Below are 12,931 nucleotides of genomic sequence, written 5' to 3' on the forward strand. Positions count from 1 at the left end.
TAACTGAGTTATTGTCTGGAATTCCTTTGTGCTGCCAGCCATTCCAGCCACAAAATATAACAGCACAGGCTTTCCTATGCAATAGCTGGCAGCAAAGAATTGTCCATATTTACCAAGCAGATTATCTGGTACCAGAGGAAGTCCTTGGAGATGCATTCATGAGCTACTGTTGCATTCCAAAAGCTTCCACCAAAGCCTTCCTCATCCACTAACAGTAGATTTTACAGGGACCATTTGAGTTGACATCCATCTTCAGATACCAATCTTCCCCAAAATCCTTACCAGGTCTTCATAAAAAGCATGTTGAAGAGGATTCCTGAAGGATTCCTCTCCTCCCTGGAATAGTCAAATAGATAATGAACAGAAGCCTTTCAGGACCTGGTAAAATATGGAGGAAATACTACAAACAACCCTTTTCAGACCCACAGGAACAAGTCCTTAATAACATCAAAAAATGCAACTTTCATTCATCATCTGACCTCAATGCTACAAAGAAACACAGGAGTCCACAGGTAACAGTTGATTTTGCAAATTTGATTCTGCATGTTGATTAACAGTTAACTGCCATGTCTGATGTTACTTGCACAGGTTGGGACTGAAGAAACCCAGTGGAATAACTAGACTCCTAGGCATGTCCTGGATGTTGCTGCCTCTACCACAGCACCATGGTGTAACATTAGAACTTGCACTGTAATCCCTCCTGGGCAGGAGGCACTAAAACAGAAATAAACACATGCAAGCCACCCTCTTCCACCCAAATCACACACAGTTAAATTCCATCCATCACAAATCTTTCCATTGTAAGAGGATATACAGTTGTATTAAAGGTGACATGATGGTGTCCAAGATGACTCCCAACAAGGCTGGGCACAGGAAAATCAATGGATTTCCTTGGAGGAACAAAGAACTGAATGAAGATGCCTCACCATAGTCCTTAGATATGAACAATAATACAGGCCAACTCCAGAGCATTAGCAGTCACCCAAGACAGAGGACAGGTACAGCAAGCTGTATCTCTTCCTATGGCCACAGTGCTCCTGAACCTTAGACTGTCACTTTTTGTCCTTGGTCACACTCTGTCTCAAGCACATGCTTCCTCTGCACCTCCGGAGTACGACAGGATGGTGGGACTTCCTCATAGGCAGGCAGTTAAACATGCTGGAGATCAAGTCTGCCAATATAAGGAGAGCGGAAGGATCCCAGGTAAAGGTGTCCATTGTGTTCATGTGCCTCACTGATATAAGCTACTGCCACTCCGTTGGGATCATGGAAGCTTCTTTTGTAGGATCCTGTCTCACTGAGTTCAACAACAAGGCTGTATTTAGGTACAAACTTCGTCACAGTTTCCTGACTCAGCAACTGAAAGAAGAAAATTAACCAAAGGTTTTGTTCTCCACAATCTTATCTCAGACATTTATACAGGCAAAGACCACTCCACACACCTCAGAAGCAGCAGCTAAGAACACAAGGACACATTTTGAGTGAACACTCTTACACAGGGTTAACACATCAATATTTGAAAAGCCAACTTGAAAAGAAACAAAAGAATCAGCAGAAGCTCACTCTACTTCAGATGCAGGCTGAAAGGCTGCCCACAAAAGAGAAGGCAGCTTGCTCTGGTGCAGCTGATGCCAAGCTCCCCATGGAATCACTCAGTGCTCCTACAATGCACCAGGAGAGACACGGACAGCACAGAGCTTGTGCAGCTGGAATGGAATCCTAAGCACTGCTTGCTAATTTTTTTGTTTTCAAGGACAGAAGTATTTTCAAGTCTTTGCATTGTTTAAAAAGCACCATGCTGTTTCTTTAGCCCTTAAAAAAACACATCCTTGCTCATCCTAAAAGCAGGGTGACACAAAAACAAGCATAGTGAACCAGAACAAAATGTCACCTAACACCACCCACAACATACACTGTCTCCTAGGGTGTCTAGGGCAGTCATGGGAACAGCTCACACTTCCCAAATGCTCTTCAGACACCTGGCAATAAGCAGTTTAGGCACTTCAGGTGAAGTCTTCACATATCCAACTGTAGATCCTGTCTTGCTGAATGGTTAGAGATAGTCTCTTTTTCTTTCCTAAGATCAAGATGGAAGGCAACTTAAGAGATGTGTACCTGCTACTCAAAGAAGCAAATGTTAAATTTTTCTACCTATTTATATATAAGGGCTGTTCTACCAGGGGAAAGCAGCAACAGTTTTAACCACAGCACCTAATGTTTTTTTTAATCTTCCTGTAAAGAGGAAGAAAAAAGGACAAACATATTTATCACTTCCATTCCTTTACTAAAGGTGATTTTTTTTTAAGAAAGTTGTCTTTAATATTTCTTTTTACCTTAAATATCATCCTTTTAATCCATGTTTTTTCAGATAAGAAGTCCAACATAGAAAATCCAGGATTGGGTCGCACAGCTGCCATAGCTACCCAATATCCTCCAGAGCTGCTTAACCTGATATTGTCTGGAAGACCAGGCATATTCTCAACAAACATATCTGCTCCACCTTTCATCAGCCCAGATACATAATACCTGGAAGTTATAGATAATAGATTAGAATATCTTAACTCAATCAGTGTAAATAATAAATGAGAGTCACAAGATTTAAAAGAAAAAAAAAATCATGTTATTTTGGTACAGGGAAATACAGCATTGCCACATGCTTCTCCCCAGGAAAAAAGTCAGCTTACTCCACTGTGCTTAAGGAGCCTGTGATAAAAAAAAAAAATTAAAAATTAAAAATTAAGTATTGAGGAAGATCACCTTCTTTGTCATTTTTAACTGGATCTAACTGAAGTATAGGGTTTCTTTTGTCATTCCATTCATTTACATAAACAACCCCTACACAGATTAGCAATAATTCCAAAGTCATACCCACCTTCTGATTCTAGCCATCGTTGTCTCCTGCACCAGGACAAAGTCTTCTGCAGGAGAGAGCTGCACACCATTGGGAAACCTCAGCCCCACCATTAAGACTTTCACTTCTTTTGTCATTACGTCATATTCAAGGAGGCTGAAAATAAACCAATTTTGAGTGAAAATGAGTATTTATGCATCTTCATAAATACTTTCATTCTTGAGGCATTCCATCTTTTCTCACATGCACCACACTGAAGTTAAAAAGGCAGAATAGCCAGGAAGCATTTGTTTATGAACACAAGAAAAATAACAAGGCACTTGAGACTGGCAGCATTCATGAAGGATTTGGGCTGAACATAATACTAACACCTCAATTTTTAAAACAAATGTTCCATGCCAGTCTTCTTGAAGGAAAAAGGGGATTCTCATTTATTTTGCTGCAGGTCTCATTACCAACACCCACACAATTCCCTCACCCTCCACTGCACAGTGCAGTGTTCACAAAGATGGGTTTATAAAGATAAAAAAACATGAAGATCAAGGAAGTGGTGAAGTTCTCTCCTAGAACTGAGTTTACAGCAAGTCAAATGCCTTGGGAAGGAAATACTTGCCGCCCATCATCCGTGCCTTCCATAACCAGGAACAAGTAGTCTTGTCTTTGCCATTTACTGCTGGAGTCAGTGAAATAGATTTTCCTCCCATCCCTGGTCACTGTAAGATCGTTTACAAATGACAACTTCTGGCCTTCTATGAGTGTTTTGGTTGACACAAGCATCTTGGTTTCACCTGATTACAAAGAAAAGGAAAAAAAAAAAGACACACAATGTAGCCACACCAAAATGCATCTCTTTGCTTTGTGCAGATTTGGGTTACAGGAAAGTGAAGAGCTTTTCACTACCACAGTGAGATCAAGGCAGAAACAAAAGTACAGCAAACATGACAAAAGGTTTTATGTATCAATCTTTTTCCTTTCCTTTCATGAAAACCAAAACAGCTATAACAGAGCTCTATTCATGGATCCTGGGATACCAATTTTAACAACAAATCCCATGTAATGCCAGAAGATAAGTCACTGGTAGCTCTGATCCAGACAGCTATATACAGAGAGGAAGTGATTGCTACAGGAAAATAAGTATCAAGTTCTTGCATGACTCATTTCATCCAGACAGCTTCAAATCACTTCACAAAAAAGACAGGCATTGTTTTGCCTGCAGCATCTGGCAAAACTGCAAATGCAGCCCAGATTTGTCAGTGGAAGAAAACTTTGGAGCTGAAACGTCATACCTGTATCAGGATCAACTTCAAAGAGTCCGTAATAAGCATCTGCCACAAACAGGGTGTTATTTGGCCCAACTCGCATGCCAAGTGGTCTTCCACACGTTGGCTCATCTTCACGGCCTCCTGAGGAAACAATTTTAAAATGGTTTCCCAAACAGAAATAAATACAAGGCATTCAGGGTACCTACATAGGTGTGTTGGGTCTGGCTGAGATGAAGAGCCCCGCCCCCCCCCCCCCCAGTACTGTGCTTTGCACAGGCAACTAATAAAGTTTTTTGACTGCTTCTGAGCAGGGCAGACACAGCATCAATGCTCTCTCCAACATTCCCCCTCCAGTAGGCTGTGGGTGGGCAAGATCCTGGGAGGGGACATAGCCAGGACAGCTGGCCCAAAGTGACCAAAGGGATACTCAATGCCATATGGTGTCAGCTGAGATATGAAAGCTAAGAAAAAGGAGGAAGGGGAAGCAATTATTATTTACATTTGCCTTCCAAAACAAACTCTACATGTGCTGCAGCCCTGCTTCCTGAGAAGCAGTCAGATATCACTGGCTGATGGAAAATAGAGAATAAAATATTTGTGGGGGTTTTTTTCCCCCCTTTGCTTAGACATGTGACCTCTGCTTCAAACTGTGACTTATAAAAACTCTACGACATACATATGGCACATATATTCATTAAAGAAATGATTTAAAGAAATTATTCCTACTTTACCAGGCGAGAGTAAAGCAGATATCCCCATGCCGTGTTTTCACCAGTCTAGAGGTAATCATAGAATCTTTCAGGCTAGTAACTAACAGCTGCCCAATTTAACAAAATCCTTTTACTCAGAAAGAATCAGTTTTAGTGCAGGTTTGGTTTTTTTTAGTGGAGGGCGGGGGGGGTGTTCTGTCTTTACAATTAAATAATTTTTGCTTTAAAAAACCCTTTATTTTTCTGGAAAGGTCCAACATTGTCATGAAACAGTTAGTTTCTCAAGACAAAGACACTGAAGACTTCTATATGAGGAGGAAGGGGAATTCTGCAAATCCAAAGAATTTAGATAAATTCAAGCAGATATTTGAGTCCTGAAGAGCTAAGAACTTCAGAACATCAGCAGTCTGAAAAATTAGCAAGAGAAATTTTTGGAGAAGGCAGATGGCCTCCAGCCTTTCCACTTCCCAATTCAAGGAGCACGAAAGTCCAGGCTCCCCATTACCACTCTGGCCCCAAAGAAACCAGGCAGCACAACCTTCCCACCTCTCCCAAGCTGTTCAAGTCCAATGGAAATGAGTAGGGGAAAGGTGATTCTTCACACCTGCCCCCCTCCCCCGCATTAATGCTAAATCCAGCTTCCCATCAGCGGTCCTACCAAGGCTGTTTCTACATATCAGGCAGCCAAGAGAGCGCTGCCAAATCAGCCCACAGTCTAATTGTGTGAGCATCCACATAAAATTACATAGAATAAATTATGAACATGACCTTAATTTCTACCTGGGAATCAGCACAAGGCTGTGGAACCTCAGGTGAGCTTCTGTATCTTTACCACAAACAAAACTCCTATCAGTCCCCAACAATCACCAGCCAGACTTCTCAGACTGCCCAGGCACTGCTGAGATGGACGCCAAGCTCCCCATAGAGATGGTTCTGTAATAAATAAGCTGCTACTAGTTTTCCTCACTCAGTTCCAGAAATCGCATTAAATGAAGCAAATAATTCATTCAGAAAGAGGTGCAGAATTCCACAAGACATAACTGCAATTTAGCAGTGAGAAAACAAAGATACTATGACCAGTGCAGGATCTCTGCTAAATCAAGCGCAGCCACAACTCCCATTGTGCTTACAAACAGAGGAAGGGAATACAACAAAATGCAAGGCAAAATTCTGTAGATAAGAAAGGTGGTATTTATTTTCAAAAATCTCTAAGTAAGTTGCTATCCTTCTGTCCTGGGTAGCCCAAAAAGTGTGTATTGTATTCCATATCTTCCCTACACCAACCTGCCCAAGATGACCACCGCGCCTTTAGAACCCAGGAGCTAGAAGAACTGGGATGTTCTACCCCAGGCTCATGGAGACAGATGACCTGGAGTATCTTTAAAAGAGAGGAAAGAGGCACACCGAGCTCCTCTGTTCTCCCGACGGCTTTGGAGCTGAGGCTGCAGCTTTTTTTTGCCAGGCTGCTAAGAAAGTTGCCTGGGTCAGGTTCTTTGAGTCAAGGCAGTGCAAGGCAGCCTTGCAGGTTTGTTTATCTCCAGGCTTTGGAGAATTCTGTAATGTCTTTTTGGCTGCTATTGCCAGGGGCAGCCCTGTTTCTGGGCCAAGGGAGGGCATTTCCTTCAGACCTTTTTTTGCTGCTGCCATCCAGGATAGTTCCACCAGCACCATCCCCTCTCTCGAGGAGTCCCAGCCACTGACCCAGTTCCAGTTGTCACTGTCAGAAGAGCTCCTGTTAGGTGGTGTGGAGCAGATGGATCAGCAGCATTTGACTGGTTTTGGACAGGAACAGTTCTCGAGGATTCTTCTGTTTTGTCCTTGTTCCCTGGTGGCTGTTGTTTGGGGGATGAGGGGGTGTTCTGTGGTAATTGAGGCTTGGTTGTTGTGTTGATTATTCTTTGTCAACAGGATTGAGTACTTCTGTATCTAGTGGTTATTACTATTATCTTGGTTGTTGCTGTTGTATTTTTAAGTAAACTATTTTTTTCACTTACATCTTCTTACATTCATCTCTCCTTATTGGTGAAAAAGGAAGGGTTAAAAATACAAGGAGAGATAACTAATTTTGGAGTGTCCCATCTGTACAGTTGTTTGAAACCAAGACACTTTCCTACTCACAAATTACCTCAAGTTCATTCACTCACACTTGTTTACAAGTCCTCAGTTTTTATGTGGTGGCCCCTCAGCTCAGAATCTTAGTGATTTCAGCTTCCACAAATATTGGACTAAGATACTGCCCATTTTATTCTTAAGACAGATGCTTTTTCTGGATGGACTAATAGGAAAAGGAATTTTATTTGTGATGCACTTCACTCTTGTCTTCCTCCCAATGTTAAGATGCAGGATTTTCCACCAGCACATCATCCATGGCGAAGGCCTGGCAGCCATGACACAAAACCCCCTTGCATTCTTAAACTTTACTGCTGGAAACTGTGTGCTTTGCTATCAACTCAATTCCATTCTTCTGGCCCTCTGTTCTACTCTTCCTTCCAGCGTACATATTTTCACTCATACTTCACTGATTCAAATACATTAATATTTCTGCCACAAATTTCTGCAGAGCAAGATATGCACCTGCAATCCAGACTGAACACAGTTAAACCAACACATGACCTTGACCCAGACATTTTAAGGCACACTGTGCTCAAGAGCTGTCACTCACCACAAGGACCATGGCCAAATCTGGCTATTGTTTGTATTTCCCCATCTTCAATTTTGATAATCTTCCCATCAGCTGTCCCAGTAAACAGAACATCTGCAAAAACAACTTGTGTGATTAGGCTGATCACAAAACAATGCTGGTAAACATCCTTCTACTCGCATGAAGTAGGGAATAAGGAGACTTCAATGTTTATTCACAGAAAACTTATTCCCAGTCAGGTTGACTATTTCACTCATAGGTCAGCTGTCCCTTGCAGGAAGGTTTCCATAAGGAGTTTCCAATGAGACTGATGAAACTAGACAACATAAAAAAAATCCACAGCTTCAGGTAATCCCTTTAGCACACTGTTAACAGACTAGTGTAATCTGAGGTAAGAATTTAAAGTAGCTTCTTACTGGGTAATGTATTTTCTTGCAAATATTTTACTACTAAATTAGAAGATAAAGTAGAAGGAAAAGACATGAATATGGCACCCTCTGAGCACCTCTTGCACTTGAAGGTTCTTTCAGTAAGGGTTAAGAATAATTCCTAGCCTTACCCTGCTTCAGGAAGCACAAGAAACAATCCATGCACAAAGCCAGGTTCCAACTACAAGGATGTCATGGCATTAGAAGGACAGGTAACTCATTAAGGAATTGCTCAGAGGAAGCATGGGTTTGTGACTTGGGAAGAACCCACCTGCCACGAGAGTACTGGATTGCACCTATGTTGGCTAGATTTCTTCCAAGAAGAATACAAGCTTTAAGAGAAATTAATATGGAATGTGAAGGAGTTATGAATATGGGATACGATATTGTGCAACAGCATTAAAATATAAATATGCTATTTATCAATTTGTGATTTGTTTTCTGTCATAAAAGCAAAGATGTACACCACAAAATTCAGCTCCATCAGCAGCAATGAGTTTTAAAAGAACAGGCAGTAGCTTCTAAATACTAATTCCTGATTAAGACCTAGCCAAATGAAAAATGGGACCATTTTCTTCAAACTTAAGTAGCCCCTGACTACATTGCTGATGCTTTCAGTCCTGGAAGACAGGGATTTTTAATCTGAGAAGAAGATTTATTTTGAACTCACAAAAGAGAAGAAAAACAGTATAGAGAACCTAGGTTTTTTTGCATAACATAATCACTTTTAGAAAACAACTCCCAGAGTTTGTTATCTAAGAGCTCTACTGCTGAACAAACTCTTACCAATGGAACAACATTGAAACAGCCTTCTTTAAAAGCTGGTTTTGTCAGTGCTTACCCCCAATATTGACAATGGACTCTGGTCCAACCAGCTGGTTTTCCCACAGCCGTTCAGCTTTTCGTAACTTGGTGTTGGGCTCTAAAACACCCGTCAGGAGGGGAGGCTCCTTCAAACTACAAAACAGGAGGACCACGTGATCCATTGCACAAAATGCAAACATTCTTGAGCAACAAATTTGATAATGTTTTCTCCTCTTTGTCAACTCCTGCACACCTGATTTATGCTTTGCATAAAGCATATTTCAAAAGGTGTTGCAGTAGCTTGAGCACTTGGCCTTTAGTGAAAATGCAGCTCTTGTCTCACAAAAGGAAAGAGTGCGAGTGTTACAAACTGTACTCACAGCCTGGGTAGCAGAAAATAATTTTTTAGATTAATTATTAAAGAATGTAATTCAGCTCCTTCAACTTGCTGTCCTTCAGCAGGACACACAACTGCACAAGATGGCTCAGAAACAGACTGGGTGTGGATGATATTGCAATCACTCCCCAATTTCTCAATCCAGACAGAACCACTTTGCACTGTTAACTCTTGTTTGCTGAAACAAAACAACAGAGCACATAGAAGTTAAGCATCCAGAACATTTGCTTCAAAATAAAACAATCATTTACCTTATGGGCTGAGGGTCAATAGGACAATCCAGGAGAAGAGTTACTCCAAGCACTGGCACAGCCACAGACACAGCCAAAGTCAGGAAGGTAACACGGAACACCTTGCTGCTGTAAGTACTGCCAAAACCAAATAAGAAATAGGATTAACATTGTTTTCAGATGCAATAGTCCTTAAAAATCTGTAGCAGCCTCTTTTCTTCAGAAAAGGAAACAGTAATACTTTTGCACTACCCCCATCCTCACCTTCAAGGTCCACTCTGAACATATTAGAGTAAGAGAAATGTCTCAAGACACCGGCATAAAAGGCTGAACATTTTTATGTGAAGGTTTTATTCATGCTACAAGTTACAGCTGTCTAAAATAAAAACAAACAAACAAAAAAATAACCCAAAACAAAACAAACCACCTGAGAAACAGGGGGTTTTTTTGGTTGGGTTTTTTAACTTGATCATTAGTTTTGGCAATGGTTTCTATCCAGCACAAGTTCTGAACAAAGATTTCCACCACAACAACAGACACAGAGCAATCTAAATGAATGGCTGCTTAACTTAGCGAACGTTGGTTTGAAACTCCAGTCCCACAACACAAAAGAAATTAAGTATTTTCTCTTTACCCATTAAAACACACAATAAAATACATAAAAATTTCTTCCAAGGGAGAAAACTGTATTTTGCTCTCTACAAGTTTTAGAGAAATCAGTAAGGCATTTACTGAGAAAAGCAGAGAGCCAAGCTCAACAAATCATAGCCTTGTACCAGAAAAGCAGCACATATAATTTTAGCTGTTCCGAACCATTCACTGGCCTAGCCATACAGGCTTCTAACAGGATCAGTTAAATAAAGACAAACAGTGCCTGGTGGTTCTGCACTAATCCTTGGACCACTTCCATTGTTTTGTCCTTCATTAGTCAATCACCCAGACAGTAGGAAATATGAACCACTGCCCAGAGCACAAATATCCCAGCTGGGAGCTAAATACACGTACTTGTGGTACTGATACCAGCATCAAGGTAACCTTTGGGATTATCAGCAAAACGAGAACTAAGCATTAGGATCTAGGCAGGATTTAAGCACTTCCTGCTTTAACAGTAGCTGTCTTGAGGAAGCAAAACCTCCAAGTCTGTATCCTCTTGGATCTGGAACTGAGAACAGGGTGTAAAAATAGAAGGCAATTCGCAAGTTTATAAAAAGCCTTCAGCCTCTGGCCTTGTCTGTCCACTGTCCTTCAAGAGATGAAAGCTCAACAGTATAAGATTAAAAGTACTGTCAGCTGACAGTACTGACATCTGAGCACCTCTGTGAAAGCTGAGAACACCTCACACAAAAGGAGCTGAGAATGAACAGAAACAGAATGGGAACTCATCTGCCAAAGCCAACCTAATTAAAGCTCCTAAAAGCATGATTTAAGTAAGTGCCATATTTCTGATCCCAAACCAAACTTGCAAGGAACTGACAATAAAGAAAACAGGCAGGGAGAACAAGGTGACAAGCAAACACACTTCAAGCCTGCAAATTGCAAGACCTAGTTTAGACACTGCTGAAACAACAAGAATTTAAATAAAACCCAAAAGCTTCACAAAAAAATATAAAAGCAGTCTACTCAAAATCTAAAATTCCACAATACTGAATAGTGACAATTGTCAGTCACAGGAGAGAATCACTGAGGTAAAGGTTCATCAACAGTGAAAGAGAAAACCTTAGTCAATTGTGTCTCTGATAATTAATCCTACACAGCCTTCAGCCACAAATATCAATAAAGGAATTTACCAGGACTCCAGCTATAATTACAACAATTTAGTTGTTACTATGAACTGAAAAGCAAAGACATTAAACCAGTCATTAGCTACCTTATGCAATGAAAGGCAAAGCAAACACTACCACTTCCTTATTACAGCTATTGCCTTTAGTCACAATGAAGTGTTTTTTAACAGAATTCCTAAACAGAAAATTGTAAATAGATTTTTTTTTAACTTAGCCACCAACAGACTGTTTATAAGGTCAGACAGATGTAGATCAGTTGAAAAACTGCAGGTTAGTCTTCAAGTTATTACCAAGACATAAACAGACTAACCACAGTGGCACAGGACTTAATCACACTCACAATAAATCTGTACAAACCACAATGGGATAACTGTTGTTTCGGGGAAGGGAATCAAACCGATTTTTTTTGTTATCGGTAGCTGGTCCTGAAGGTCGGCAGAATAGGTGAGCAGGCGCTGTCCCAACTCCTCCTCATCATCAGTCCCCTCCAGGAGGAGAAGGAGCACTGCGGGTACCCCCGGCCTGACACCCCAGAACGCCCAGCACCAGCCAAGCCACCAAACCGTGGCCTCTCTCCGCACGCCCGCAGCGGCCTCAGCCCAGCCCCGGGGCAGACCCCAACCTTCCCAGCCCCTCCCCGGGCACTCCGAGATCGACCCGCCGCTCCCCTGGCCCGGCCTGCGCCTTCCCAGGGCCCCTCCCGGGCATCGCTCCCTGAGGCCGGGCTCAGCCTCGGCCCTGCAGCCGCACTGTCACGGCGGCCGCCCCGCCAGGGCACCCACCTGCCCTCCTTGGCCTCCTGCGCCGGGCTGTCCTCGGTGATGACCTGCGGGCGGAGCGGCCGCCGCTGCCGCAGCCCCTCAGCCTCATTCATCCCGACCCCGGCCCCAATCCCGCCGCGCACCGGAAGTGCGCCCCGCCCCTCGAGCCCTACCCCGCCCTTCCACCACAAGCCACGCCCACCACCACCGGCCACGCCCATCGCGCACGGGCCACGCCAATCAACCTGGGCCACGCCCCATTCGGGGCCCCGCCGTCATTCCCACGGCGACCTGCAACCGCTGGGATTGCAGAAAACCTTTACAGAAATCCCGTGTCCTTGACAGGTGTCCGGCATGTGCCAGAAATTATTTCCTTCCGTAAGAAAGTTTTGGGGTCTTTGTCTTTTGGATACGGCGGCATACACAGTGTTGCTCTCGCTCATTCACCAGACCTCAGTTAGAGATATTTTTGGGGATTTTGACATACAGGTGAGTTTTTAAACAGATTCCACTGGCAGGAAAGTGTTTCTTGTCACCTTTCCTTTGTAACTACAAGAAAGGCACTACTAAATTTCCTCTCTAATATAAAAATGTCTTCGACAAAAACAATATGTTTTTCTGATTCACCAAATTTACACTCATTCTTGCTCTAGTCAAGTTACTTGTGTTTCCCTTTCCTGCTTGAAGCCAAGATTTAGCTTCAGACTCAGGAAGCACCTCTGAGTTCTGTGATTGACAAGATGCAGGGCAGCCACCTTCTGCAAAGAGTCACCAGTGTATAACTCCCTGGCAGTCCAACAGCAGGGAGAGGGGAATCTGGACATGGGAATGTGCTCAGTAAGTTTTTGAAAACAACTGTTGAGCTGCCTGCACAACTTCAAGTAGGAAAGGCAAACTCCAGTGTGGGAAGATCTGCACTTTCCAGCTCCCTCTGCCCTGGTCAGCGCTGGACTCAGGTTTCCAATCTGCAGCAGTCTGCAGGTGATGTTTTATTTTACAATGCACTGAAGTGGGGGCACAATTTCAGTTCTCATCCTGTGCACTGGGAGGTGCTATTGCTACTCTG

The 12,931-nt window shown here is 42.6% G+C and overlaps 1 protein-coding gene across 1 annotated transcript; it reads right to left on the reverse strand.

Moving 5' to 3' along the window:
* Nucleotides 1–524: 524 nt before the first annotated feature.
* On the reverse strand, nt 525–11,994 carry APMAP (adipocyte plasma membrane associated protein). The gene is made up of 9 exons (XM_062489390.1): nt 11,887–11,994; nt 9,345–9,461; nt 8,734–8,849; nt 7,486–7,578; nt 4,138–4,254; nt 3,465–3,639; nt 2,873–3,007; nt 2,334–2,526; nt 525–1,359 (listed from the first exon to the last, which is right to left on the reverse strand). Exons 1-9 carry the CDS (start codon nt 11,976–11,978, stop codon nt 1,150–1,152), a joined length of 1,248 nt encoding a protein of 415 aa, XP_062345374.1. The 5' UTR covers nt 11,979–11,994; the 3' UTR covers nt 525–1,149.
* Between the last annotated feature and the right edge of the window lie 937 nt (nt 11,995–12,931).

Source organism: Cinclus cinclus, chromosome 3 (assembly GCF_963662255.1).
Source record: "Cinclus cinclus chromosome 3, bCinCin1.1, whole genome shotgun sequence".
NCBI classification, from domain to species: Eukaryota; Metazoa; Chordata; class Aves; order Passeriformes; family Cinclidae; genus Cinclus; species Cinclus cinclus.